At 38.1% G+C, this 24,294-nt stretch overlaps 1 protein-coding gene across 6 annotated transcripts in view; it reads right to left on the reverse strand.

Moving 5' to 3' along the window:
• Positions 1 to 24,294, reverse strand: part of FRMD4A (FERM domain containing 4A) — a 416,929-nt gene that overhangs the window by 267,021 nt on the left and 125,614 nt on the right. For all 6 annotated transcript variants that reach the window (XM_069106435.1, XM_069106434.1, XM_069106433.1 and 3 more), the window contains exon 2: positions 119 to 184. In XM_069106435.1, the coding sequence (XP_068962536.1) occupies positions 119 to 184 (66 nt within the window). The remainder of the gene's footprint in view (positions 1 to 118; positions 185 to 24,294) is intronic.

Consider the following 24,294-nt stretch of genomic DNA (forward strand, 5'->3'; position numbering starts at 1 on the left):
GAAAAACAAGATTTGAAAAACAGTAGTTTCCCTCCCTTTTGGATATAGGTTGAAAACTAGATTTTCCAAAATTTCATTAAAAGAGAAAACCCTTAAAAATAAAGCAATAATAATTTACCTGTACCAGTAGTTCCAGCTTTCTGTCATCAAGGAGATGGACTTGACACCGGCGCCCCTCCGTCATCTAAGAGAAAAAGAAAGTCAGAATCATGAGTTTTTCAAAAGCCTCAGCTGTTTTCAGATAGTCACCCTTACTCTGTTACTTAACCAACATTCATTAAGCCCTTACTGTGAGCAAGGCACTGCACTAGGCAATAGAGACACAAGTTTAAAAAAAATGAACAGCTCTTACTGTTAAGGTACTTTCATTCTTCTAGATACATAGAATCTTGTACACTAAAAAGTAAGTAAATACAATTTATTTCAAACAGATGGATAGAACTAACAATTGCCCTAAGAGAATTATTGGGTATCTAGGTGATGTAGTGGATAGAGTGCCAGGCCTGGAGTCAGGAAGACCTGAGTTCACATCTGGTCTCAGACACTTACTAGCTGTGTGACCCTGGGCAAGTCACTTAACCTGTTGACCTCAGTTTCCTCATCTGTAAAATGAACTAGTGAAGGAAATGGCAAACTACTCTAGTCTTTGCCAAGATGGAACCCCAAATGGAGTCATGAAGAGTTGGACATAACAGAAAAGACTGTCAGACAAAAATAGCATTAACACCCAGTACTAATCAGATTTGGACCAGCAAACTAGGTGTGCACACACACACACGCACGCATGCACACACACATACACACACACGCAAGCACACACACACACCTGTAGGCGGCTGGAGAAGGTATGTGTGCGCGGACAGAAGATGACCTCTGTGATACTAACAGTCATTGCTACTTTAATCTCCTGCCCTCCCTAGACAAGAACAATCCAACCACCAGGTCATCCCGCAAATGCATCATCCTATAAATATCTTTTGTTTCATTCAATGGAAATAAAAGTACCCTTTCAGTCTTCACTCTACCCTTACTTAGTATGTCTGGCAGGCCCCTGGAGACAATGAAATGTACCTGTGTGCCTTGCCTTCACCAACTAGAAAAAATCCAGTGAGACATGCCTTCACAGTCAACCTGAGCTTCATTCTTTTGTGTCTTTCCAATCTACAAGTCTTTGTACCTAAGGACCATTTCCATACACACGAATCTTTTTTTCTCCCTGATTACTAAATGCTTCTGCTCAGACTTAACAGAATGTTCCAACATGGAAAGACTCTGCAAGATGCATTAACTAATCCATCAATAAGCATTTATTAATTGTCTACTATGTGCCAGGCATTGTGCTAGATGGACACATAGTCTTTGTAAGTTTGCTGTGGCCAAAATAAATAAAAATATTGATAATAATGATGACTGTCATCACAGTCATCTCCATCAACATCAACCTCATCTTCACACCACCACCACTGTCACTAGGTTTCCAAATTTCTAGGGAATATCTTTTCCAAATTTAGGCTATTCCTTAAAAAAATAGTCTGACCACATAAAAAAATAGTTCATCACCAAGCCATACTTCAAGACTGTCTCACTCATCAGGGCACTTTTACCACTTGGGCAGTCTTTTAAGACTCTGGCTGCTACTTTCATGGCATTCTGAGGCAAAGGGCATCAGTCAAGGTCAGACAATCATGAGAAAAGAAATGAAAAGAATAAAATAGAATAAAAATATTGCAAAGCAGTCATATTACGTGATTTGAACTTGTCTCCAAATAGGATGACAACCCATCCTGATCTGGCTATATAAAGCATTTGTTCCTTCTGTTTCCAATGACAGTTGTGATGGGCAGGAGGAAAGGCCCCTAAGATGGAGGCCAAAGTGTATTGCAGATCATGGGCATTCAATAAATATTTGTTGATCCGATTCTAAAAATTGTTCAGTCTAATTTCCATAATTTCTCCGTAAAACTCAATGAGACTCAGAAGGATTTAGGGTCTTGAGTTCTTAAATAAAAATGAAAGCCCAACAATACCTTACAACCAAAAAGTAAATTCCTAGCTTTGCAATTCTACATAGCTGGATATAGTAATAAAGGGGGTATTTTGAGTACACCCTCTGAATTTGAACAATTCAACACAAGCTAGAAAGAGACCTGGATTATTGGAATGTAAGGTCCCAGAGCAAAATAGAGTTGCGTGCAACTAGCAACAGTAGTAAGTTATTTTGAAAACCCTTTTCATAGTATTGAGAACGTTCCGGAAAAGAAAAATGTAAAAGAGATACATTGCATACACACCTCTCTTCAAAAACTGCAGAGTCTAAAGCTCACCTCATTGCAAAAGGACTGTGTATAGATTTAATGCAATATCTTATTCACACATTCTTAACTTTTTCAAAAGCATAGGAAAATTGGGGTCTGAAGAACTTAATAGTGCCACATAAATATTTCACCATAGTAATAAAATTGATGTGTCTTTTTCTCAAGTATTAACCCGTATTTAATACTGTGCGACTTTGATAAAAGTCTGTAAGAATTCTGCCACTGAATCCCAAAGCTAGAATTTAGAACTTTTACCCCAAGTTCTTCTTTTAATTGGTGCTAGGGGAGAGGGAAAGCCTCAAAACAAAAAGCTTTTTATGCATGCTCACCTTAATTATCAGCAAGCAGTTTAAGCAGGTCACTTCCAGGGTATCAAGATATTAATGTTAGTCCAGTCTTTCCTTTATGAAGTCTAGCCATGAACTTGTAGGTAGAGGAAAGACTTCCCCATGTATTAATGCCTCCTTGCAGAAGAGGGAAACAGATCTAAGGCAGAGTCTGAGCTTTGAACTTTCAAACTTTTTTTCAGGTTTAAGGTCTTTTTGACAACACCTCCGTGGTTTTCAACTCAAAAGGTAGACTTTGTTGTTCCCTACTGGACAGAAAGATGCTCCTTCCGCATCAATCGATTTAGAAAAGAGATTGTACTATCCTAGGGTGTATACAAATAATGAATGACCATCTGCTGGCTTTGTCTTGGTTGCTAGGCATACTGAAATTTCTTTTGAATACCAACAATTGTAAAATAATACTAGTTTCCTTTTCTTTTTCAGCTACTCAGGCACAATTGGAGCTTTGACATTGCCCTCAAAGGAAATCCTTTGGAAAACAAGCCTTCTTATAAATGTCAGCTGGTTACCATTTCAACCATAAATTGTCTTGCTACAATATAATTCTATAACAAGCAGTGGCATTCCAAGCCCACTATTGTTCTATAAGACATATAGGAAAAGTTATTTTAAAAATTGTTTTTCTACCCTTCTGTGTTATCTATTTTGCTATTATGATATAATATTCAGATCTATGGGTAGTCATAGAAAAGTGGCCTAAAGAGTGTTTTTTTTCTTTTATCATAAGTAAATTTATTTTAAATAGTTCAAATAGTTTTTATTGCAAAGGACTTCTCTCTAGAGTCTACTACCAAAAATAATAAAAATGAGAAATTATGATAACTTTAATGTGGAACAATTTCATAACTCAAAGAAGACTCTGTGGCTTTCCTAGCAAATTGTGTGCCTTGCTTTTCTGGACAAGATTACAGAATCTAAACAGGTGATATAGTAAGACTTTCTTAAAGGTGTATTTGCATAGACCTTGTAAAGACTAGGTCTACCTACTTAGAAAGACAATAGAGTTTTGCAGTTTGGCAAATCTCAGCTGTGTTTTACCAATAACATATCCTCCTCACTTCAAAAACTAAACAATCCTTCTGCTTATTTCCTCTTATATTTATATCTGGAAGAAACAGAGAGATCATCTAGTCCCAACCCCTCATTTTACCAGTAAGGAAACTGAGGCCAAGAGAGGTCTGATGAATTGGTCTAAATTATGCAAGTGGAAGAGGAAAGGATTTGAATTCAGGCCACTTTACTCACTACTCATCATCCTTTACAAGGCACCCCATTTGTCTTTTTTGGTTATGGTCTACTTCTTAGATGTCCTCTTTTCCTTGAATTCCACTACTTACAGTTTTGAACGAAATCGAATCTGGCTATGGAAAAAAAAAAACAAATCTCACAACTTATATTTATACAGTGCTTCTATGATTTATAGTTTAATTTTGTACTTATAGCTTACTTTGCTTTCATATCAGTTATAGACTTTGACCTTTAAAGTAGCATTGGGTCCTGGAGTTAGGAGGACCTGAGTTCAAATGTGACCTCACACTTACTAGCTGTGTGACCCTGGGCAAGTCACTTAACCCTAGTTGTCTTCTAAAAATTAAAAAAAATAGCCCTGAATCTCCAGGATTCTGGATATTGAATCTCATAGAAGAAATCAGGTAATGGGGCAAGTAAAATTTCTAAAAAGTAAAATAACCACAGCTATGAGCTCTGCTATTATAAGTCCTTGAGTTCCTGATGTCAAATCATCAGCTATGGCACTACAGTAATGAAGAACAATGTATATGGGCCTATAAATTTAAAAACCTATTTGGAAGACTATTTATCAGTATCAAAAGTAGACAGTAAAATGTATGTGTAGGTGCATATAACAAAAATTAAAAATTAGCTCTGGTCCCTATCTCTTGGAACTAACTCATCACTGCTGTTTTTGACAATACGTTTATGAGAGTCAATAATATACAGAGAAAAATACAAAGCACTTACATGAAAGTAAATCCAACCTTTCTGCTTTGTCACTCAAGAAAATTTAGTAATTAATCATTTAAAGAGTCAAACTAGCCACCTCAATTTTTTTCTTCAAAATTGTAAGACATCACGTTTCATCATGGGAAATGGAAACCTCAAAACATGCAAGCTGTCTCCTAAACACAAAGGTCCTTCAGCACTTAGTTTCCAGGTTTCCATTAAATGGTTTCCATTAAAACCCAGATGACATGGAGCACCCTGGCAAGGCCAGAAATCTTGCAGAGACAGCTAAAACTCTGCCACTTAGTCCGACCAAAGGAATTGCTCAAAAGGAAATTCAAAAGATATGACTCAATTTCCTAGCACATTGCCCGAGCTTCTACTCTTCCAACTTCCTTGCTCACAATTCCAACTTCCTTTTAGCAAAAGGGAAACACAAGTCAAATAGGGACTCATTGTTATAGGAATGAAAATTTTTAAGATCTTCCTTGCCCCTAGGCTTAAGTGCACCTGGAGCCTGTGGTGGGAGGCTTGTTTCTCAGGAGATACTTTGTGATTGGGCAGTGGGTCAAGAAGGTTGTTACATTCTCTGAGCCAGGAAGGAGAAGGCTATATAATCCTTGATGTGAGACTTTGTTTTGGGGCTCACTTTGAGAAGCGTTGTGTGATTTGACCAGATGAGACTCTGGGCAGCCGTTGTTGAGAACCCCCCGGCTTTGAAAACCCAGATGTTGATGCTTCCCTCTCTGGTAACTGTGATTTGGTATGGATGTATGTAATGGTTGGACAGTTTGGAAGCCTGTCTACTGAAATGTTCTTGTAACTTATGCTTGTAACCTCTGTATATTCTAAAGTTCAAGGTGCTGAACTTTTCCCCCTGAACTAGGTAAATGATATATGTTTGATTGATTAAAGCAAGCTTGTTAACCCATTTTGAGTTGCTTTCCTTTAGAAAAGCAGATCTAAGAACCTGTGTTGGCAGCCACACTGGGGACACTGGGGTGCTTGCTGCTACACTCATCCCTTCACAGACTTTTGGGGTAGGTATAAGTGGGCTAATACAGACCACAGTTTGTTAATGGTCACGATGAAGCTCCTGAATAAATGGATGTACAAACATAAAGTAGTTACACATCTCAGGAAATTAGAAGGTTTCAGTCAAAATTGCAGAAACACTGTGGCTATTCAGGAAGTCTTGCCCATACTATCACCTGATGGCAAGTGATACGACATGGATGTAAGTTCATAGGAGATTGCTATGGCAGTTGGATAGGGAGGTTAAAGTGTAGGCAGTAGGCAAGATGATTCTGGCTTTAAGTCTGACTTCACTCTGTGACTTATGGCAGTGTTTTTTCTGGTACAGTAGATAGAACTCTGGGCCTGGAGGCAGGAAGATCTGAGTTCAAACCCAGACTCAGACACTCACTAACTGTGTGACCCTGGTCAAGTCACTTACTCTTTGTTTATCTTAACACACTGAAGAAGGAAATGGCAAACCACACCAGTATCTTTGCTGAGAAAACCCAAAACAGGGTGACAAAGAGTTGCATATGACTGAACAGCAACAGAAACAGATGATCTAAAGGCTGTTGTGTCCCAGGGGGCGACCACTTTCAGCCACTTGGACTTGCTGCTATTGGGGACACTGTGCTTACTCAGGGGACACATCACAAGCCAGCTTTACATCTTCACATTCCAAGAGCAGAGAAATCAATTCCAAACCTCCACAGTTGGAACTGTAGGGCAGAGGGTCAGCAAACATGAACAATTACTCCCAGGGCCTGCAGCTAAGAAGGGAAATGCATGGACTTTGGGGAGTGAAGCAAGCAGCCTCCATCAATAGATTTTATTTGATCTCAAAGAAAGGAAACCCAGACCAGACATGGAGGTGCGTCAGGGTTGTGGTAATGGAGAAGGGTGGGAAGAGTATTATTTCTTCCTTAGAACAATGAATAACATTGTAATGAAGATGATGACCTGTATGCTTGATTACTGATGTGCAGATGTGATGACGATCACAAGAGGAAGGTCAAGGTTCAGTCCTGGACCTCGTGGAAGACCAGTGGACAGAACAATGACTTGGATATCTACCTTTTCCTGGACCAGGAAGCCTCAGACCTTCTGATGTGTGGGCCTTGAATACTGCTCCTTCATTAGGAAATGAATAATAATATTTATGTGGCACTTTAAGGGTTGCAAGGCACTTTAAATATGCTATTTCATCTGATCTTCACAACAACCCCAAGAAGAAGGTGCTATGATCATCTACATTTAAAAGATGAGGAAACTGAGACTGGAGGAAGTTAAGTAACTTGTCCAACGTCACACATCTAGAAAGAATCTAAGGCAGGATTTGAATGCATCTTTCAATCTCCAAACATGGCAACCTACACTATTCCATGTAGCAGTAACATTTCAGTGTGACCATCATGAGTATTCCCATGTGTAAACTGTGAGTTCTTAGAGCATAGGGGAGGTTAAAACAGGGCTTAGAAAACAAGATTTTGTGATAGAAAGGCTCTCATAGATCACAAAATCTATTTCATAGATGAGGAATTTTGTAGTCAGAGAGGTGATTTATTCAAGGTGATACAGGTACTAAGTAGCCTGTTCAAATGTGGTTTTTGACTTCAAATCCATTCACATTTCTACTATAGCACATCTTAAAAAACTATGGTTAAATTTAATTTTTAAATAAAGAATGGAAGTGCTCCTTTCTAGAGGAAAGTGAGAATGTGTGGACCTCAAATATGAATGTGAAAGATCATACTTCTAGGACTGCATCTAACAGCATCTTCCAGAGATGTTTGTTCCTTTATCTCAATATGATAGTCCTTCCACACTCTAACCACATCCAGGCCAACATATACAGATTTGTTTGTTGGTTTGTTTTTTTTCAATCTGGGTTTAATACTGCCAATGCCCTTGGCCTTGTGATTGAAGACAGCAGAATTAAACCACTCTGTCTCAAGGTATTTAGTATCTACTAGACACTAGCAGGGAGGGATCTGGAATCAAAGAGTCAAAGGAAAGCTGTACTATATCATTGAGGGAACTAGGTGGTGAAGTAGATAGTGGGCTGGACCTAGAATCAGGAAGACCTGAGTTCAAATCTAGCCTTACTTAACTGTGTGACCCTGGTCAAGTTACTTAGCCAGAATCATAAGAGTTACCTCATAGGGCTGTTGTGAGGATCAAATGAGATAACATTTCTAAAATAATAGTTAATATTTCTAAAATATTTCTACAGTACCTGGAATAGTTAATATTTCTAAAATAATTTCCACAGTACCTGGAACTTCCATGTTCCAGGTGTTTATTGAATGCTTCTTCCTTTCCCCCTTCCCTCTATCACAGGATGGGTGATAAGAAGCAAAGGGATTATAGGATCATAACCCTTGACCTGGAAAGTGATCTAAGCCAATGTCTCTTCATTCTATCTTTAACAGATAAGCTTTAAAAAAGTGACTTGTCCAAGGTCACACTTCTAATGAGGATTTAAAGCAAGATTTGAACACATCTTTCTGACTCCTTAACTTGACAGTGGTTACTACAGTCATTTCTATATCACTTGTAGAATCTATATGACACATTTTACAGTTGAAGAAACTGAAGCAGAAGGAATGGCCAAGGCCACATGAGTAGTAAGTCTCAAAGCAGGAGTTTGAACCTACTCCCAAGACAGAGTTCTGTGTATGATGTTTCTTCCCCAATCAGTTTGAAGATGGGTAAAATCAGAACAGAGATGTTTACCAAAAAGCCTAGGGCAAGAAGCCAAGAGCAGTTTAAAGGCAAAGGATAGGTGCTGGTAATTCATAGTTCATTTAATCTTTCATCTTTAAGGCAGCCAGGTGGTGCAGTGGCCCTGGAGTCAGATGGACCTGAGTTCAAATCCTGCCTCAGACACTTACTAGCTATGTAACCCTTGGCAAGTCACTTAACTAACCCTAGTTGCCTCCAAAACCTTTTATCCTATCTGATTTATAACAGTTAATTTTACTTAAGTAGCTTGTGTGTATGTGTATATGTATATGTATATATGTATGTATGCATATCTTATACATTCGTGGAAAAAAAGCTAAGTTCCATAAAAATCATTTTAAAGCTTATATATAGATCTAGAACAATCACTGCTTGAGGTTTATAGTATAATGGTAATTTTTTGCTCAAACTTTGTGATATCATCAGTATAGCAATTCCCTATGTAGATACTCCTGGTACAGAAACTCCCTCCACTAATGTAAACTGAGAACTCATCAGAAACTTACAGTTTTAGAGAGATGTTAAATGACTTCCTCAGGATCCCACAGCTACCATGTGTCAGAGGAAGGATGAATAAAAGCCTTCCTGACTCCAAAGTTACACTCTAAATATCACACTTTGAAACCACACTGGACAAAAAAGAACTATCCAAATCCTATTTTGCTTCCATGTTCTTTAGCAAGAAAAAGGTAGAACAAATGGGGTTAAGAAGGAATTGGAGTGCAAGAAAAATGAAACAATAATGAGAAGACACCTACCCAAATTAATCCAAATTATGATTATACTCCAAAGTATGAAAAGAATTAATAGAAATGACTGCAGAATCACTGTCAGTAATTTGTGAGAAATCATACCCCACTGTTAAAAATATGAAAACAGTCAAACATTATTCTGAAAAGAGGAAACAATATGATTCTGGAAATTACATATTGGCAAGCTTGGTGTTGATTCCTGGAAGATTATAGAATATATTAAATCCTAAGTTTAGCAGCATTTAGAAATCAGTTATAATTAGGGGGTCAGCATGGATTCACTAGAGGATAAAACAAGAGTGTCAAAATAACTTTATTTTCTTTCTGAATAGTTACTAGAACATGGTGGACATAATGTAACTTGATTTTGGCAAAACTTTTGAGAAAATCTTTTATGGTATCTTTCTGGACAAGATGGAGTCAGTTGTTGTCCTTTCTTGAAGAGAGCCACTACATTGAGTCAAGTTACAGGGTGTCCGATTGGTCAATCAGACCCATATGAGCTCGGAATGCTCTGCCACAGATGGGGCACAAATAGTCCGTGTGAACATTTGCAGTGCATTCCCTAAATTTGTGCATCTCGTGTTTCTTTTGAGCTACTTCAATTCTGCTTTGCTCACGAAGCACAGCACCTTCTCTGATGAGGGCTTGGTCTGCCAGTGATGGAAGGAGAAAGAGAAGACTGGATAAAAAGATGACTGGATCCGTAGCTGGTTAAACAATCATACTCCAATATGAATTAACTGATGGCAACCTGGAAAGAGGTTTCCAGGGGCATACCACAGGGATCACTCCTTGGTCTGATTACCTTCAATTTAGATAAAAAAAATAGACACTAGATGGAGATACTCAAGTTATAGCTATCAAATTTGCAAAAGACATAAAGCTAGTATATATATATATACATATATATATATAAAACACTCATATATATTCACATATATATAAAACTTTGTAAACCTAAAGTGCTATATAAATGCTATGTGCATAGCAAGCCTCTCAGAATCATTGAAAGCACTAATCTGCTCTCTTTTTTTTATCAACTACAAAGAATAATTTTCTCTCCCTATCGCTGGAATAAAAGAAAGAAAACCAAAAATTATATTTTAAAAAATATTCATAGTAAAGCAAAACAAATTCCTGTCCAGACCGTGTCCCCAGAATACTTCTCATTCTGCATCTTGAATCCATTACATCTGTCTGAAGAAGATAGAATGTTTCACCATCAGTCCTCTGATCAGTTCTTAAGCCTTTTGAAGTTGTTTGTCTTTACAATGTTGTTGTGTTGTAAAAATTGTTCTTTTGGGTGTACTTATTTCACTCTGAATCACTGGTTACGTCTTATCACGTCTTCTGGAACCCTTTCATCTTTTCTTATGGCACAATGGTATTCTATTCACTCAAACCTTTCTTCTGCTCAACTTCCTGTATGCACTGGAGTCACTGTGGACCCTGACTCCTCTTCATGTAGCTGTACACACTCACTTCCCTCCCACTTTGCCCCCCATCCCCATCTGTATCTCCATCTATAAAATGAAGACAACATTAGCACCTACATCACAAGGTGGTTGTGAAGATAAGATGAGGAAATGTACGTAAAGTACTTTGCCAACTTAATGCTTGTTATTTTTATTAGAGGTTCAGAAAAGCATTTCACCAGACTGGTTGCAAGGTGATGAAATTCTTAGACACACAATCCTCAAAGACAATTTAACAAGTAGTAGAGAAGCTATGATCTGCCCAAGTAGAGAGAGGTACCCACAACTAGAAGTGGTGAAGGAATAATACATATGTTCCACATGCATATTTACATGTATTCCAGGGGTGATCTAATATAAGACTTATGGGAGCAGGGAGGAAAGAAATAAGCCTGATTAAGCAAGCACTTACTATAGGCCAGGCATTGTGCTAAGCACTTGACAAAAATTATTTCATTTGACCCTAACAACAAACCAGGGAGATAGGTGCTATTATAATCCTCATTTTCCAGATGAGGAAACTGAAGGCAGGCAGTGGTTAAGTAACTAAACCAGGGTCACACAGCTTGTGTCTGAAGCTGGATTTTCATTCTGGACTGCCAGATTAGGGACCCAGAGTTCTGCTCTAGCCACAGTACCACCTAGATGTCTAATTGTGCAAATCTCTAACTGCTCCCCCCTGAACTATATACTTCTTGCATGTGCACACAAGCATGTCCATTCCTCTCTACATAACCACGTAAACCATACACAGCACACAGCTGACAATTTGTGGTCATTGGCAGCGGGTGCATTCTGCCACATAAATAAGCATTGTTAGGGGACAGGTTTTCCTACCCAGAAACCATTCAGTTTGTGTTCATCCTTTTCCTTTCTCTTTTGGGATAAGTGGTGCCATACTCCATACATATCACTGAATACCTTTGGAATCCTTTGAACCACAATTTTGAAACAACTTCCTTAAGTCATTTGGGCAGCTAATCTATCCATTGCAACGTAAGAAAAATCACATTAATAATAACAACTCACAGTTTTAAAAACATGTTAAGATTTGTAAAGTATTTTCCTCATAATAATCCTGTAAGATGGATACTGTAAACATTAATGTACCCATTTTATAGATGAGGAAAATGCAGGTATGGGGTGGTGATTTGTTTAAGGAATCATGGCTAATAAGAATACCAATTGTGCTAGGTGATATAGTAATACAGTGCACTAGTCCTAGAGTCAGGAGAGCCTGTGTTCAAATCTGAAGAAGGAAATGACAAACCACTCCAGTATTTTTGCCAAGAAAACTCCAAATGGGGTCACAGAGAGTAAGATATGATTGAAATGACTCAACAACAAAAATGAGTAGCAACTAGGGATTTAAGCTCCTAGTCCAACTTTAGCATTCTTTCCATTAAGCCATGCTGTCTTTTAGACTTGCAGTCAGAAGATCTGGGATCTAGGTTCTAAAGCCATGAACTCTTGGATAGCTGTGAGGTAAGTAATTTGTAAACCCTATGGTTCCATATAAATGATGATTTAGTCATTTCAGAACCTGCCAGAAAGTATTAGCACAACTGTTATGTGCCTCATTACCCCAAAGGACAATGAACACAGATTTCTAATTGTAACAAATATGAAAAGAAGCATTGCAATCTTTGGTTCCTTTAAGAATATCTTCCTTATGGGAGTCTATCCGCCAAGACAAACCCAGGAACTATATGAACACAGCTAGAAAATATTTTCACATAAAGTCAGGTCTAAACAACTGCAGAAATCTTAATTGCTCATGGGTAGACTGAGCCAATATAATAAAGATAATAATTTTACCTAAATTAATCTACTTATTCAGTGCTGTACCAATCAAACTATCAAAAAATTATTTTATAGAGCCAGAAAAAATAATAACAAAATTCATCTGGAAGAACAAAAGCTCAAGGATATCAAGGGAATCAATTTAAAAATGCAAAAGAAGGTGGGCTAGTTGTATGAGATCTCAAACTGTATTATAAAGTGGTAATTATCAAAACAAACTGGTACTGGCTAAGAAACAGTGTGGTGAATCAGTGGAATAGATTAGGTACAAATTACATTATAGTAAATGATGATAGTCATATGATAAACTCAAAGATCTAAGGTTTTGGAACAAAAACTCATTATTTGACAAAAACTACAGGGAAAACTAGAAAAGAGTATGGCAGAAACAAGGAATAGACCAACATCTCACACTGTATACCAAAATAAGGTCAAAATGGGTACATGTTTTACACATAAAAGGTGATACCAGAAGCAAATTAAGAGAGCATGGAATAGTTTATCTGTCATATTTATGGATAAGGGAAGAAATTAGGACCAAAGAAAATATAGAGAGCATTACAAAATAGAAAATAGATAATTTTGATTATATAAAATTAAAAAGTTGTTGCACAAACAAAACTGATGCAACCAAAATTATAAGGAAAGCAGAAAATTGGGGAAATTTTTTTTGCAACAAGTATCTCTGACAAAGATCTCATTTCTCAAATATATAGAAAACTGAGTCAATTTTATAAAAATACAAGTCATTCCCCAATTGATAAATGGTCAAAGGATATGAAGAGGTAGTTTCCAAAGAAATCAAAGCTATCTATAGTCATAAAAAAAACTCTCTAAGTCACTATTGATCAGAAAAATGCAAATAAAAACTACTCTTAGGTAGCACCTCACACCTACCAGAATGGCTAATATGACAAAAAATGAAAATGTTGGATGTTGGAGGGGCTGTGAGAAAACTGGGGCACTAATGTATTGCTGGTGGAGTTGTGAACTGATTCAACCATTCTGGAGAACAACTTGGAACTATGTCCAAAGGGCTCTAAGACTATACATACCCTTTGATCCAGCAATATCACTGCTAGGTCTATATCCCAAAGATATCCAAAGAAAGGGAAAAGGACCTATTTGTACAAAAAATATTTACCGTAGCTCTTTTTGTGGTGGTTAAGAATTGGAAATCAAAGGCATCCCCATTAATTTGTGAATGGCTAAACAAACTGCAGTATATGACTGTAATGTGCTGTAACAAATGACAAGCAGAATGATTTCAGAAAAAGCAGAAAGACTTACATGAACTGATGCACAGTGAAGTGAACAGAACCGGGAGAATGCCGTATACAGTAACAGCAATCGCTAGATGAAGAATTGTGAATGACTTAGCTATTCTCAGTAATACAATGATTCAAGATAATCCCAAAGGACTGATAATGAAACATACTGTCTACCTCCAGAGACAGAACTGATATTAAATAAATACAGACTGAAGCTTGCTATTTCCACTTTCTTTCATTTGTTTCCTTTATTCAATTCTTATTGTACAAAATGACTAATAGAGAAATGTTTTACATAATTGCACATGCATGACATATCTGCTTATTGTCTCAGGATGGGGGGAATAGAATTTAGAACTCAAAACTTTAAATAAAAATGTTAAAATTTTTTTAAAAAGAATATCTTCCTTAAATCAGGTCTGAGGCATTATAATAGCAAAGCAGATCCAAGGAACAGTCTGCTAGATCTGGAAAACAAACAGAACCATGAGGGTGGTCAGCCCTCATTCCAGCTCAGAAGAGCATAAAACAAATTTCCAAAAAAAAAAAAGTTGCTGCAAGAGCACGGGGGCTCTTAGTGTTCTGCATTAAGGCAGGATTTTACAGCTACCTTTGACATCCATACAGAGCAGTAAATCTCAGCTGGAGACTACTGCCCAAATATTTACATAGTTGATTTCTTTAGATAGAATTCCTCTGGAGTAGGGCTGGCAGTGGCTTCACATTCTTACGTGAACAACGTTGGCAGATTCCCTCGTTTCCATTCATCTTGTCTGAGACTTTAAACATTGCCTGAGAGAATCCTCTAAACCTTCCCAGACCATTGCGTGGAGACCTACATATGAGGCTCTAGAACAGACCACTCATGGGTCAGTCTCCTGCTAAATTATCACCAGAGAGTGTAAAACTTCACAGAACAATACACCGAGTTTGCTGCCAAAAACATAGAGATTGGAGTGGGGGTGGATGCAATGATGAGCAAAGAGGGACTGAAGGGAGGGAAGGTAAAAGATAAGGTCCCCAAAGAGGTGGTCCCAAACCATCCTGCCCACTCCCAGACTGGAAAAGAGCTGTATATCCTCTCACCCTGAACAAGTCAGTGCCTTAATAGTCAGGAGCCAGCAATGACAGTTCTAATACTACCTAGGGTACATTTCATTAGTTAGTAGTTAGAGACACAAAGATATTACATCTCTCTGTGACTCAGATCAAATATTGTAATTGGAAACAAAACAATTTCTAGAAAATTTTAATGGGAGGCAATTATTGCATTAAATTCACCAAGGAAAAAAAGGGAGAAGATGAAATACAGGGTAGGGTTTGGGCTGGTTTCACTAAAGGAAAAACAAAAGATTTTTTTTTCTTTGTGGTTGGGATCCATTCAAAATTCCCAGGTTCTTGCTTTTCACCTCATAGACTTTAACAAATGAGACAAGTGGCAAACTAGAATATCTGCTTGTACCTTTTCATTTTTTAAACATTGATGAGTGGCAGTGGTTTTAACAGTCTAAATGAATGAGGGAAAAAATTAATGTTTACTATGTGCTAAGCACTAGTTACAAAAAGAAAAGCAAGACAGTCCCTGCTCTCAAAAAGCTCCCAGTCTTAATTGGGGGGAGAGAAAATATAGAAATCAGTTACAGGGTAGATGATGGAAGGGCATAGTGATTTTCAGGGTACAGTAGAAGGGCATATGGCAAGGTCCCAAGGTCTTAAGGGTTCAGCTGTTGGGCAGATGGCAATGTTCAGGGGTCTAGGGGGCACAATAGCAAGTCATGTAGTAAGGCACAATGATCCTTAAGAGTACAAAGGCAGGGCAGATGGTAAGGCCCTATTTAAACATTACTGGAATGATGAATTTTTAGATTTAAGTATGTATAAATAAATAAATAATCAGCTAAACAAATAAATGGATGGATGGATGAATAAATAAGGAGATAGATAAATAAATGAAGGCTTACAGCTGGGACTATGATGCAACATATCAGCGTTAGAAAATCTGAAAATATTAAAGCAGATGGAAGGGACAGGTGCAAGACAAAGTTTTTGTTTCTCTATCCCACAGAATCGAGCAATTTCCAATAACTGAAAGACAGTACACATGAATGACAATTTCAACCTTCTGTTTTTTGTGGGGAGGCAAGCTAGACCTATGCTTATATAATTTCTTTGGTGTAGGATACTCCTAGTGAGGAAAGTCCTCTAACAATAGTTGGGTATTTATTCTATGATTTAGAGTTTTAGAAAGTTGCTTTGGGGCAATGAGATTAAATGACTTGCCTTGGATCATAAAGTCAGGTGGAACCTGAGGCAATACCAAAGTAATCAATCAATCAATGAGCATTTGTCAAGCACCTCCTATGGCAAGTCAGTCAGTATGCAACAGAGAGGGTATTTGTTGCTCTGATTTCAAGCTAACTCTATTTATTACACTGTAGTGGGGGTCACACTGTATAATGAAAGTGGTCTTGGATCTGGAGTTAAACAATGCAGTTTCAAGCTTCTATCACTCTGTGACCCTGGAAGAGGTACTTAGTGTCCTTAGTGCCTCAGTTTGCTTATTTGTAAAATAACGATAATGAAATTAGCACTAGCTAGTTAGTTCATAAACTTTTATGGAAAAGAAAATGCTTTTAAATCTATGATATGATACACAAATATGACCTATTACTGTCAACACTATTTTATTGACGTAAAAGGTATCTATAACTTCTCTAGGTGAATGGTGTGAAAGTGTAAGGCTACAACGAGGATTCCCTAGGGAAGATTCAATTTGTATCTTTCTTCCATCTTAGCAAAGTCATTCTCCACTTCCATAGATCTCATTTTGCTCATATGTCATTGTTCTTTATATGTGAAGCTGCTTACAATTTCTCCACCTCACTTAATACCCTCAGGTGGAAACCATTTATGTTGGTGTGATATTTGTCATCGTTTTATAGGTCTGCTAGGCTGGTCCTGCTCTACAGATGTATTTTGAACAACCATAAACTCTGACTTCATGACACATAAACTCTTAAAGAAGAAGAAAAGAGGAGGATGAAACAGGAAAAGGAGATTGCTAACAGGCATGGGCTCCATAGCTTGGCATTTAAGCCTACAAAGAGTCTCTGATCCACTCTCCCAGCCTTCTATCATAGGAGTATTCCTCATGCCCTTTTTTTTCCCTCACTCGTATTCTGATCTTGTCATCTTTTGGTACCATGCTCTTGTTCAAACAGTTCTCCATGTTGAAGATTGACATCTAAGCCCATCCCCATCTCTTTGTGTTGAAATATTTTCCTTCTGTCAAGACTCAACTCATGCATCACCCCTTCCTTGAAGATTTCCCTGATACATCTAGCTGGCAGTGATCTGACTTCCTTGCAATTTCTTAGAGTATTATGTGTGAACTTCATGGTACTCACGTTATCTACTTTATATTACAGTTATAGATGCACACATCCTCTCTGTCCTCTAAAACTGCAATATCTTGAGGACTGAGATTATGTCTGATTTCATCTTTGTATCCCTGGCACATAGTACAGTGCCCTTTGCAAAGTATATATTTAATAAGTATTTGCGGAGTCTAAATGGATTGACTTATATACACTTAGATGGGAGAATGGAATAATCCCAAGGAAATGCGAAGTAAGAAATGAAGCAAGACACCACAATTTATGGCATCTTCTGAAGAAATAGAGTTTGGAAAGGAAAAAGCATTGCTATAGAATTGCAGGGAAGGATGAAGGCTATGAAAGATGAAGGGTAACAAGGTGGTATGGTAAATAGAGTGCCAGACCTGGAGGCAGCAAGACTCATCTTCTGAGTTCAAATCCAGCCTCAGACACTTACTAGTGTCATGGCCCTGGGCAAGTCATTAACCCTGTTTGCCTCAGTTTCCTTGTGTAAAATGAGTTGGAAAAGGAAATGGCAAACCACCCAAGTATCTTCAGCAAGGAAACCCCAAATGGGGTAACAGAGTCAGCGGTGACTGAAAAACAGTAACTGAAAAATCATCAATTATGGCAAACTCCTTCTACTAGTCTGTAAGTTTCATGAGGGCAGGAACTGTGCCTAATTTATCTTCACAGAAGAGTCAGCTCTGAATAATAATCTGTCTATCTCTATTTGTAAGTAGGTGCTTCCACAAGTAAATAGCTTGGTGATAATCATGGGGAGGAGGAGGACCACAGCAAAGGCAAGGAGTAAAATATAAACAAATGTCAAGTAAATGAAATATTTCCTAATTGATATCTGTGGGTATCATGGGAAAATGCTTATGAAAATATTATGATATAGTGAATCAATCATTCAACAGAAATTGATTAAGCATCTACTATGTGCCAGGCACCGTGCAAAGCTCTGGAGATACAAAGAAAGGAAAAAAGCAGTTTCAGCTTTCAATGAGCTCACAATCTAATGGGGGAGACAACATGAAAAAACTATGTATGAGCATGCTATACACAAGACAGATTAGAGATAACGAGCAGAGGGAATACATTAGAATGAAGGGGAATCCGGAAAGGCTTCTAGGAAAAGGTGGAATTTTAGCTGAGACTTGCGCTAGTGAAAATGATTTGCAGTAAGGAAAGGGAGTTTTAGGGGCCAGGAACAGCAAGGAGGCCAAAGTCTCTGCATTACAGAGTACACGGAAGGGAAGAGAAGGGGAAGGAAGCAAGTACACTATTAAATACCTACTATGTGCCAGATACTGTGCTAAATACTTTACAATATCTAAAATCATGGTGGGGCAAAGTGTAAGAAGACTGGAAAGGTAAGAAGGGGGCCGGGATTTGATGGGCTTTGTATGCCAAACAGGATTTTATATTTTGTCTTGGAGGTGACAGTGAGCCAGGAGAGTTTTGGGAATAAAGGGAACGATGTGTTCCAACCTTTATTTTAGGAAGACTAATTGGACAGTTGAGTAGAGTATTGATCAGAGAGGGGAGAGACTTCAGGAAGAGAGAACAACCAGCAAGGTATTGCCATGGTCCAGGAGCAAGGTGATGATGGTCTGGGCCAAGGTGGATGTGGTGTTAAAGGAAAGCGGCCATGTACAAAAGGTTGTGAAGGTAAAATCAACAGAACTTGGCAACAGATTGGATTTCGGTGGTAACAGAGAGGGTTTCAGCCTGAGTGATGAGGTGGAAGGTGGTGCCTTCGTCAGTAAGAGGGCAGTTTGGTATGGGCTAGATAAAGATCATGAGTTTAGTTTTGGACAAGTGAAGTGTGAGACATCTACAGGGTGTCTAGTTCAATAGGCAATTGGAGATGTGAAGGTGGAGATCCAGGGAGAGGTTAAGGCCGGACAAGGAAACATTTCCCTCACAGACTACAGTGTTGAAACCTGGAAGCAGGTGGCAGGCAACATAGTGATAAGTATAATAATAACTGACATATATATGTGTATATATAGTGTTTTAAGGTTTGTGCAGTATTTTACATAAGTTTTCTTATTTGATCCTCACAATCACCCTACAAGGAAGGTAGTAAAAGTATTGTACCCATTTTACAGAGGAGGAAACTGAGGCTTAGATGATAAGTGCCTCATCCATGTTTATATAACTAACTAGTAAATATCAGACACAATATTTGAAACAAAGTCTTCTTTACTCTAAGCTTAGTATCTTGTCACCCCCTTACCAGGGGGTGCTCTGCCCAAAGGAATGTCAATTTTGATCACTGAAACTTTTTTCTTTTCTTAAGGACTGGGCCCTTAAATCAAAATCACTTGGATTCTCATAGATTGGCCAACAATAAGTCCCAGGCCAAGCCCAATTAGGTCACTGTTAAGACCCAGATTGTCTCAGAGTGAATGTAAATAGCAATTGTTTCTGTTTGGGTCGGAAACCTTGAGGGTCTTTTCCTCCCAGATTGATTTTTTTTTCAAACTAGGTAAAATAGGCCCTTCTCAGTCTCATTTCTTACCTAGCCTAAATCACTGAATGGGCCTTGTCTCAGCCAAACTGAGACCATTAAAGACCTTAGCTTAAAAAGGCCAGGGCCATCTCCAATCCTCCTGATCAATATCTTGCCACTGAACCCAGATGGCTCCGGAGGAGAAGGTGAGGTTGGTGACTTTGCACAGACCTCCCTCACTCAAATCCAATTCACTTACTTCATAGCATCACCTCCCTGATGTCATGGGCCTTTGAGAAGGACAAACAATAACATCACTCTACTAGGCCATACTGGATACCACTAGCATTGTGAGTTTATCTATCTATTGATGAAGGTGCGTATATTACTGATATATGACAAAGATAAAATGTATGTAATCATATGTACACATACACATACGTATACACACATGTGAAATAACTTTGTTGCTTTGAGTTCTTTTTGATCTTAGAATTTCTTTCCCACTCTTGTCCCTATACGGATCCTAACATTATCTACCCCAAAAGGTAGGGGTTTTTTTTAGGTCGATTGATACACCCATGAAAGAACTTAATATCAAGAACTATTCGATGCAGTAAAGAATCTCAGAGTACCACTCGAGTAAACAGATACCTATCTCTCTTCTGCCATTCACACTGTGTGAAATTAATTATATTTCTTCAAGTATTTCTTGGTTGGGCTTCTGAATTCTACTTTGCTGTTTATTACTGGTGTGATCTAGGAGAAGTTATTTAGCTTTTCTATGTCCTAGTTTCTTCATCTGTAAAACGAAAAGGATTAGATCAGAGGTTTCAAACTTGGAGCCAACCAAGTTACTAAGGAAAGGGACACAGAACTCCTGGCCAACCAGAATAAAATGCAATTGGGAAATGTTTAACAAAATAAAAAAAAATACAACGTAGATAATGCTTATTTGTGGTTTTCCAAAATGTTAATATGCAGCCTGCATTTCTATTTGAATTTGATACCATCGGAATAGATGACCTCTGTTTCTTCCAGTTCTATATTTGTGTTTTCAAAGGAAAGCTATATATTTTATACAAAGGTGTAACAATATTCTTCCAACTTTCCTAGATTCTAAATTTCAAAGAAAAATTAGTTCTAACCAGTGGTAGGGAAAGGGTTAGAAAACAATAAAAAATTAAACATGGCATATTGTCTAATTACCCTACCAAATAACTAAAAAGTCCAGTATTTTCCAAGTTGTGACCTTGCATAATGAGAAGAACACTGGACTTCAAGCTAAGTGGGCTGCATTCTAATCCTGGTTCTGCCCTGAACTAGTAGTTTGACCTTAGATAAGTCACTTATTTCTCTGGGTCTCAGATTTCTCATCTATAAAATGAAGAGTTTGAAAAGACTACTTCCAACTTAAATTCAATTAATTTAAACTTGTAAGGCCTTTTTATAATACTCCTAGAGACAACACAAACTATTAATAGTGCATAGTATACTCTAAAAACCTAATGTTGCCTGGAAAATTACAGTATCTCAGACTTGGAAGAGACTTCAGAAATCATCTCCTTTAAAACCTGTGGCCAAGTCATCTTCTTAAGATGGTACTGATAGCTAGCCACTAAATTCATAGGGGCTCTCCACTGCCCAAAATGGACTACTTTCCATCCCCATTCTCATTCTATCCTCTCTTGCCTTTGCTCATGCCATCCCCCACACTGAGAATGAACTCTTCTCCATTCTTCAAATCCAACATTATGACCCCTCCTTTACAAAGCCTGTGAATCCTGCCTCTGATATCACTGATGTGACCAGTGGAAAATCATGTAACTCTTAGCTGAAAAATAGGGGTTGTACTTGTTGTACCCACCTTATAGAGATGCTCTGAGTCAAAAATTAGGTTATGTATATAAAACACTTTGCAAACTATAAAGTGCTATAAGAGGCCAGTTTATATCATTTTCTTACCAATTAATAATCACATAGATATTTATTACATGCATCTTGCTACTAAACTCTGTATGCTCAAAAGCCAGCTGTGCTTCTCCTTACTCTGTTTTGCTGAAAATGGCTGAATTTCCTATTAAGTGGAGGTAGTTAAAGTGACTTTTCTCATTTAAAGCAGCTTTGATAAGTGATTCTCTAGCCCACACCTGAAGAACCCAGTGATGGTGAACTCACTACTCCCTGAGACATTCTATTCCATTTGTGCTCAACTCAAACAGTTAGGACTTACATTAAAATGAAATAGGCTTCTTTGCAGTGTCTGCACATTGTTTCTAGGTCTGCTTCAGATGCCAACTGGAACCAATCTAATCCCTTTCCTATATGATAGACTATTAAATACTTGAAGGCAGATAGTATGTTTCCCCACCTCTCATGTATTCTCTTTTCTAGGTCAAAATCTCCAGTTCCAAGTTCAGTCTACACAAAACCATGCTATACAGTTTCTTCACCAATACTAATGATTCTCCTCCAGACATGTTCAAGAATGTTCCTTCCTAAAATTCTGGAGTCCAGTCTTCAGGAAGAACCTTCCAGATCACTGCCTTGTCCTGGCTCTGGGGCTTGCATAGTTCAATGAAACTATGCATTATGCCATACAAGGCTACCCAAGATGGAAAGGTCATATATTTTATTTATTTATCATATTTATGTTCTTGGACTAAAAGATCACTGCAGATGGTGACTATAGCCATGAAATTAAAAGATGCTCACTTCCTGGAGGGAAAGCTATGGCAAATCTGGACAACATACTAAAAAATAGAAGCATCACCTTGCTGACAAAGGTCCTCTATATAGTCAAAGCTATGGTTTTTCCAGCAGTAATATATGTATGGCTGAGCTGGGCTAAGAGGAAAGCTGAATGCTGCAGAATCAACACTTTTGAACTGTGGCACTGGAAAAGATTTTTGAGAGTTCTTTGGACAGCAAGGGGATCAAATCAATCAATACTTAAATTAATTCAGGATATTCATTGGAAGGACAAATACTGAAGCTTAAATATTTTGGCCATATAATGAGATGATGGAACTCATTGGAGAAGACCCTGAGTCTGGGAAAGACTGAAGGAAGGGGGTTTAGGTGACGCAGTGAATAGAGTACCGGCCCTGGAGTCAGGAGGACCTGAGTTCAAATCTGGCCTCAGACACTTAACATTTACTAGCTGGGTGATCTTGGGCAAGTAACTTAGCCCCAATTGCCCTGCCCTCCAAAAAAAAGCAAAAAAAAAAAAACAACCCAAAAACAAAAAACAAAAGACTGAAGGCAAAAAGGAAAAGGAGATGGCAGAGGATGAGATGGATAGAAAGTATCATGGAAACAATGAACATGAGCTTGGACAGATCCTTGGGAATGACAGCTTCTTCCTCCCCCACCCAAGACCACTGGTCCTCATTCTAGTTTGGTCTCCACAACCATCATCTAGGAATGCAATTCTTGTGGAGGTGGGGTCAGCCTTCCTTACCAAAGGCAGAGAAAAAAAAGGTCACATACCAGGCAAGTCAAGCTAGCACTGTCATCTCTATGACCACCTACTATTCATATACCAATGGAAATAGCCCATCAAACTGAAACCAAGAGCCTTGGGAATAGTAGTGCCCCCAATGACCACCAGCTCTGATCCCAGCCTGGGCTCTTCAGTTATCACTGAACAGAGCAATTACTGTATAGAGGGGACCCACTTTCCTTGCTACCACCAACATCAACTGTCACTGTTGGGCAAGTAAGCCCAAGATCCCTGGGCATGGCAACAATTCCTCCCACCACCATCCCAAATGGAATCTGCTTCCAGCCTGGGTCCCAAAGCCATTGTCTCAGAAAGCAACCTTTATGGAGATGTGAGCTGGCAACTGTTTCTCCATATGTCATTGCCCTTGCCTCTTGAGCAAACAGCTAACAAAGTTGTTACTACCAAATTCCTTGACACTGTCACATAGTTCAGCATCAGAAATGGATGTGATTTGATCAATTGAAATGAAATTAAAGAACTACATTACCATTTGAACTACATTACCTTCTCCTTTGCTGCTGCATTCTAATGACCATAAGACTTTTCCATCTCACCTGTTGCTCAAACCTATAGATATGTGTTGTCTCCCTATTAGAATGTGAGCTCCTTGGAACAAGGACTACCTTGCTTTTTTATTTGTATCTCCAGTACCTAGCAAAGTGCTTTGTATATAGTAAATACTTAATTTTTTTTTTCAATATTTACAGCAGTTCTTTTTGTGGTGGCAAAGAATTGGAAATTAAGGGAATGCCCATCAATTGGGGAATGGCTGAACAAGTTGTGGTATATGAATGTAATGGAATACTGTTGCTCTGTAAGAAAGGATGAGCAGACAGATTTCAGAAAAAACCTCAAAAGATGTACATGAACTGATGTTGAGTGAAGTAAGCAGAAGCAGAAGAACATTATTCATAGTAACAGTAATATTATTCAATGACCAACTTTGGTAGACTTATCTCTTCTCAGCAATGCAATGATCTAAGACAATTCCAAAAGACTCATGATAGAAAATGTCATCTACATCCAGAGAAAGAACTATGGAGTCTGGATGCAGATCAAAGCATACTATTTTATCTTTTTTGTTGTTTTTTTCTTTCTCATGGTTTTTCCCTTTGGTTCTGATTCTTCTTTCACAACATGACTAATGTGGAAATATGTTTAATATTATTTTACATGTATAGCTTAATCAGATTGCATGGTGTCTTGGGGTGGAGGAAGGAGGAAAATTTAGAACTCAAAATCTTACAAAAGT

Source organism: Petaurus breviceps, unplaced genomic scaffold, assembly GCF_028583685.1.
Source record: "Petaurus breviceps papuanus isolate PSGF00001 unplaced genomic scaffold, PetGlider_PUasm1.0 79, whole genome shotgun sequence".
Taxonomy (NCBI): Eukaryota; Metazoa; Chordata; class Mammalia; order Diprotodontia; family Petauridae; genus Petaurus; species Petaurus breviceps.